The sequence below is a fragment of the Henckelia pumila genome, chromosome 2, assembly GCF_033568475.1.
Source record: "Henckelia pumila isolate YLH828 chromosome 2, ASM3356847v2, whole genome shotgun sequence".
NCBI lineage: Eukaryota > Viridiplantae > Streptophyta > Magnoliopsida > Lamiales > Gesneriaceae > Henckelia > Henckelia pumila.
Window position 1 is genome coordinate 103,774,569 of NC_133121.1, and position 7,312 is coordinate 103,781,880.

The 7,312-nt window shown below is 36.4% G+C and overlaps 1 protein-coding gene across 1 annotated transcript; it reads left to right on the forward strand.

Moving 5' to 3' along the window:
- The first annotated feature begins 255 nt into the window (after positions 1–255).
- On the forward strand, positions 256–2,721 carry LOC140878062 (uncharacterized). Its single transcript, XM_073281662.1, has one exon. The coding sequence runs from the start codon at positions 256–258 to the stop codon at positions 2,719–2,721; it is 2,466 nt and encodes an 821-aa protein (XP_073137763.1).
- The last annotated feature ends 4,591 nt before the right edge of the window (positions 2,722–7,312 follow it).

Consider the following 7,312-nt stretch of genomic DNA (forward strand, 5'->3'; position numbering starts at 1 on the left):
AATATGCTGCTCAATTGGTGAAACAGAAGATGGATTATTTGTTTTGCGTTCCCTGAAATTGCCAATGATATGTATAAAAATCAGAATCAGAAAATACTAAAGCTCTTTAAGAAGTTCCCTGAAATTGCCAATGATGTGCTTTGCGTCCCCTGAAATTGACAAAGAATGGATGCCAAAGTCTTGGTTATCATCCGCTTGAAAATATACATATTAACATTATATCTTTTATTCTCTATAGTGTTACTTACTAAAAGAATGGACAAAGAATGGATGTCAAAGTCTCGGTTATCAAGGGAATATGAGCATGGAGTAGAGTATTTCTTGAAATTTGCAATAAAAAATGCCGAGGATCGGGAAGCAATATCTTGTCCATGTACAAAATGTGGTAATCTGAAGAAGAAAAAGGTAGAGACTATAAGGGCACACATGTATTCTAATGGTATAGATTTGACATATCATACTTGGATATGGCATGGTGAAAGGTCTGCGATGAAGAACTCAAATAATGATCATGATCAAGAAAGGGAAGATGTACCAAAGTTTGACAACGAGGAACCAATAGATATGGTACATGCTGCATTTGATAGTTATGCTGAGAATCCAACCACATTCAAAAATCTACTTGAAGATGCTGAGAAACCTTTATATCCTGGATGCAGTAAATTTACAAGGTTATCTGCAGTTGTAAAATTATTCAACTTGAAAGCCAAATATAGTTGGAGTGACAAAAGTTGCACCGACCTACTCAATTTGTTAGGAGAAATGCTTCCAGATGACAACGAATTGCCTTTATCTTTCTACGATGCAAAGAAAAGCTTGTGTGCATTAGGGATTACTTATGAGAAAATCCATGCTTGCCCTAATGATTGCATCTTATACCGGAAGGAGTATGAGGATATGAACAGTTGTCCTACTTGTGGGATGTCAAGGTGGAAGATGGGCCAAAAAGATACGATAAAGGAAGGAGTTCCTGCAAAGGTTCTATGGTACTTCCCTCCAATTCCGAGATTTGTACGAATGTTTCGGAATAAGGAGTTTTCCAAGGAGCTGACTTGGCATGCTGATAAAAGACTTAATGACGGATACTTACGCCATCCAGCTGATGCACCTTCTTGGAAATTAGTAGATCACAAGTGGCCAAATTTTGCTGCTGATTCAAGAAATCTTAGATTGGCCATTTCAGCTGACGGGATCAATCCCCATGGTATGATGAGTTCTACATATAGTTGTTGGCCAGTTTTAATGATCACTTACAATCTTCCCCCGTGGTTGTGTATGAAGAGAAAATTTATGATGCTCACAATGTTGATTTCTGGTCCCAAACAACCAGGAAATGATATCGATGTTTACTTAGCACCTCTAATCGATGACTTGAAATTCCTATGGGATACAGGTGTTGAAGCATATGATGCATATAGACAAGAAACCTTCTCGCTCAGAGCTGTCTTGCTGTGGACCATCAATGACTTTCCTGCATATGGAAACATGTCAGGATGTATTGTGAAAGGATATCACGCATGTCCGATTTGTGGTGAAGAAACATATTCAACAAGGTTGAAACATAGCAGGAAAATGTCGTACACAGGCCATAGAAGGTTTCTACCTGCAAATCATCCTTATCGAAGGCAAAGAAAGGCATTTAATGGGTACCAAGAGTTCAACCCTGCACCCAAACCATTGAGTGGCGATGAAGTGTTAAAAAAAGTCAATGGAATTCATTGTCATTGGGGAAAAATGAGAAAGAAGATTCAGTCCACGAAAGATGATGTAAAACCATCCTTCAAAAAGAAATCAATTTTCTTTGAACTTGAGTATTGGAAACATCTATATGTTAGACATGTTCTTGATGTGATGCATATAGAAAAGAACGTCTGTGAAAGTCTTCTCGGTACGTTGCTTGACATTCCGGGCAAAACAAAGGATGGAATTGCAGCTAGATTAGACCTTGCTGAAATGAATTTGAGGACAGATTTGGCTCCAGTGATGGGGGAGAAGAAATCTTTTCTGCCAGCAGCATGTTATACACTTACAAAAGATGAGAAAAGAAAGATTTTGAATTCTTTGTGTGGAATGCAATTACCTACATGTTACTCATCCAACGTTAAAAACTTTGTTTCGATGAAGGACTTGAAACTTGTTGGCCTTAAGTCACACGACTACCACACTTTAATGCAGCAATTACTTCCAGTGGCCATACGTGGTGTCTTGCCCAAACATGTCAGAGACTCTATCACTCGTTTGTGCTTCTTCTTCAATGAGCTATGTAATAAAGTGATGGATCCCTCAAAGTTGGATGAGCTGCAGAGAGAGATTGTGATCATATTGTGTTTACTTGAAAAGTATTTTCCACCTTCGTTTTTTGACATAATGATTCATTTAACAGTTCATCTTGTGCGAGAGGTGAAATTATATGGCCCAGTTTGGTATAGGTACATGTATCCCTTTGAAAGATACATGAAGATTTTGAAAGGTTATGTGCGAAATCGCAATAGACCGGAAGGTTGCATGGCTGAATGTTATATTGCTGAAGAGGCGGTTGAATTTTGCTCAGACTATCTTGGTAGTTTGCACACAATTGGGATCCCTACAAGTCATCGACAAATAGAACTTACTAAACCTTTGTCGGCTGCAATTGTGCAATCCATTGCTGAGGATGAGTTGCAACAAGCACATCGTTATGTATTGGAAAATGATGTTGACACTGATCGCTATATTGAGTAATTTCTTCCACTTACTAATATGTTCATTAAGTTTTCTTAAATCTACATGTTTCCTTACTCGTAATAATAATTTGAATAGGGAACACATGACATATTTGAATGAAAGATTTCCACAAAGGGCTAAGTCCAAGAGGTGGTTACAGGATGAGCATAACCGAACGTTTGGTACCTGGTTGCTTGATCGTGTGAGTTCATTTATTATCACAATTGGCGTACATTTATTATCATGACTGTGCATAAATAATAAGTTATCACATAAATAATATAGGTTGCACGTGTTGATGATCATTCCACTTATCAAGTATCCGAAAGATTAAAGTGGATGGCCCGTGGACCTTCCAAGCAAGTCTTAAAGTACTCTAGTTATTTGATTGATGGGGTTACTTATGCTACAAGAGAGCGTGATGATATGCGAGTTGTTCAAAACTCCGGAGTCAGCTTAGTTGCAAAGACAATGCAAGTTTCTAGTGCAAAGGATAAACATCCTATCGTGTCAGATATGGTTTTTTATGGAGTAATACAAGAAATATGGGTGGTTGATTACCACAAATTTCAAATTCCGATGTTTAAATGTAATTGGGTGGAGAATAGTAATGGTATCAAGGTAGATGATCTTGGATTCACGTTGGTCAACCTCCATAGAATTGGATACAAATCTGATTCATTTATTTTAGCGAGCCAAGCGAAGCAAGTTTTTTACATTGAAGCTCCTGAAGAACCTTTATGGAGTGTTGTACTTGCGACTCCAAGTAGGGAGTACTTTGAATACACAAAGGGTGAAGAGTTGGAAGAAACTGCAATGCATTATCAGTCTTCTAGCAGAGGGTTAGCACCAATGGATGTTGATGTTGCAGATGACAATGAACCATGCATTCGTGAAGACTGTGATGGGATTTGGGTTGAAAATAATTAAGTACTTAAGTTTCACATTTGAGATGAGTTTGTAAAAAATTTACATTGAGATGTTATTTACGCTTTGAAGATGCTTGTTTGACATTGTTAGTTATGATCAGATATTTTTTGACATTCAGTAATCGAACAATGGCAAATTAGTAGTTCTTGGATATTGAGAGTACTTCTATCTTACATGAATTGTTCTTATTTTTTGTTGTTGCCTATATTTCTTTCTCATTTCTAGACAATGCATTTATTTGTGATTACATAATGCATAAAAGTTTACAGGAAAGATTTCGACAACTAGCGAATACTTATCAGTGCTTGTATTTGCTGTAGGTTTTGGCTTCTGAAAAGCTGTTGGAGAACAAATATAAAGCTGCCCAACGAAGCAAAGCAGTTCCTGATTAGCGTCTGCTGTTTCAAAGTTTTTTCTGCTTTTTTGGGGCTAAATCTGGTTTGAACTAGCGAATACTTATCAGTGCTTGTATTTCTATATATTTTAATTGATTTAACGGTTTAATTCATCTTTAATTTCTGTCCACTGTCTTTGATTTGAAAACAGGCCATCGACAAAGTTCCTTTACTCCCAGGTTTTCTTGAGCTCGTAGGGATAGTGTATTCATCTGTGAGTATCTTTATTTTTGTGAATGGCTTATCTCTGTAGTTTATATCAGTAATGTTGCATACTCGTTGGTTTGCCCTAAATTAATGTAATTTTGGTTTTTTTCTTTTAATGTGGATATCCATATATCCTTCGGGACAAGCCCTTAGATGATTGGCAAGGCCCCACAGTAATACTTTGTATATTGCATGGATCGATGACAGCTGAGTGGAGATAAGTTGAGCAGGGAAATGTCCCAACTTATCTCTGTAGTTTTAATATAAGAGATTTAACATTTGTATAACACTACCTTCAAACTCACACATTTTGCGTGTCTGTGAAATATTGAATAATGTTTAACACATTAAATTTAAATATGCTTGTATTGATTGATATCTAGGTATGCCAATAATAAATAACAAAATATAGTATAGCAAACCGACGGGTACAATTCAAACTAAAAAACAAGATTAAATTTTGTTCAGCTGCGTGCATGCATGCTTTCATTTATATTACTGCTATACATTTAGTATTCATCTGTGAGTATCTTTTTCATCTTATATTGATGTTAAATCTATCTGTTATGTGTCATTCGTCTCATAGATTCTATTAACTTCAGTCTTGTTAAAACTTTTTGTTAGAATCACTCACTTTGCTAATGGCAGATTAAATTTTTTGCAGAATCAGATTAGTGAAGTTGGTTCTGCCCTCTACAATTGCAAACAATAAATATTAGTGAAAGAAGAAAAAATGGGAAAGAGTAAAGAGAAATTAGAATATGCTGCCACTATTTCAGACGCAAAGTTGGGCAAGGGTAAAGAAAAAGTAGAATATGCTACCACTAGAGAGAGTTGGTGTGGTAACACTGGGTTGGATTCTGCTGACACCGACACCACTAGAACTCCTAGAGGTCGCACAAAAATGGATAGTCTTGCAATACAAAGAGTTAAAGGAATTAAAAAGGATGTTGCATTCAACAAACTGGGACAGCCAGTTGGAGAAGCTGCTATTGGAATGCAGAGTTACATTGGCGTGGTTGCACGGGAAAAGGTCAAGATTTCTTACAAGACATGGAAGCAAGTTCCAATAGATGTTAAAGAATTGATATGGGATTCGGTTAATGTAAGTAATTTATCATGTATTAAAATATAGGATATATTTAATATTATTATGTTATTAATTTCTAATGTATTCTCGCTTTTGTTATTTGTAGTTGTCATATAATGTTGACGCAAAGTGGAAGAAAGGTTGTTTGAGATCAGCAAACATGAAGTGGCGTCAATACAAAGCCCATCTTACGCAGACGTTTATTTTAGGCAAGCTTGATAAACCTGAGGAGTTGTATGAGCCACCTGCTGGTCATGGTATACCAAAAGATGATTGGAGTGCGTTTGTCATCAGTCGTATGTCTGGAGACTTCATTGTAAGATTCTTTATTATTTTATAATTTGTACATAATCAACCAAAAGTCATTCTTTAACTATTATTCAAATTTGACTTGTTGCATATTTGAAATGACTAGAAACTAAGTGAGCAACAAAAAGATAGAAGAAAACAAAACATATATCCTCATCGGCTTTCACGCAAGGGATATGCACGATTTGCGTCTGAAATAGTAAGTATTTCTTTACAAACCATCCAAATTATTCACATACAATTTATTCACATGTGTTATTGTATTTTTCTTCCTTGTAGGCGGCTGAATTAGGTGACGATGATGACATTAACAGGGCTATTATGTGGAAGAAAGGACGAGCCAACAAAGCAGGAGACTTTGAAGGGGAGGATTTGACGCAAAGAGTACAAAAGATTGTAAGTGAATTCACATTTTAGAAAATCAGCATTTTTTTTGAAATGACAATTGTTTTAGTAATTATTCTTTTAATTTGCATGACAGGATGATTATATCCAACAAAAAAGAGATGGTGTGCTGAGAATTGAAGGGACAAAAGAGGATATCCTTACAAAAGCACTTGAGACCAAAGAATATGATGGGCGTGTGAGGGGGATTGGAGGTCATGTCACTCCAACCTTATATTTCAATGCTGGCAGAACATTGAAGAGCAGTGGAGTTCCCACAGATGTACTCGTGGAGCATGAAAGGAAGTTGATGGAAGCAAATAGAATAATTTCAGAACAAGGTGCACGCTTACAAAGACTTGAGGAAATGATGCATAACATGGGTGCACGCGACCTTTTAATGGATGACAAAGGCAGTTGCTCAGTGAAAAATCAAGTTAACCAAGCCAAGATGGAAGACAATGATTATGAAGACGTGCTGATTTTGAGCAAAGCCGATGCTTTACAGGTATGACAATAGTTTGAGTCATATTAAATAGATGTAATAAAACTTATTGACATGTCTATTTGTCTTTTTTAGGGTAAATCAGCTGCATTAACTTTGGAATCTAGCACAAATATTGTTGCTTATGGTACAATTATTTGTGTTGATCCTCAAAAGTTGCTTCATGGGGTTCCATTACCAAAGAATTGCTACCGAGTCTCTATTGATGTAGTAGTTGATAAATCAGCGCCTTTGCCATTTCCTATTGCAAATGAATGTGAAGTTGTGGGCGATGCTCTTGGAACCCATGTGGCTTGGCCACAACACTTGATAGTGGAGCAAGATAAGGTATATGTGATATTGCAACTTTATTCATTATTCAACCTATCTAACTTGTATGTATTTACAATTAATAGAAGCCTCGAAAGAAGGATTTGGCACCACCCAAAGAGAAACATGTTGTGTCACCTTCTGTCCCACTGTCACTACATATGATGTATTGTTATAGCAAGCATGCTTTGGGTGAAGGAAGATTTATATCACTGCGTTTAGATTGTGAGGTGTTCGATGATGATTGTGTAATTCTTGTGCACTGTGAGGACATTGATGGTTTGTATCATGTTGGGCCAATATCAGGCAATTGTGTAATTGCCTATATATGGTAAGTTTTTTGGGTTTTAAGCTAAGTAATACATCAACTTCATATTTTTGCTTACATTCATTTTTATTTGGCACCATTTACAATGAAAGGTATCTTTACAAAAAAATGTTGGAAGATAACAAGGAAGGAAAATTCAGATTTGTGAATCC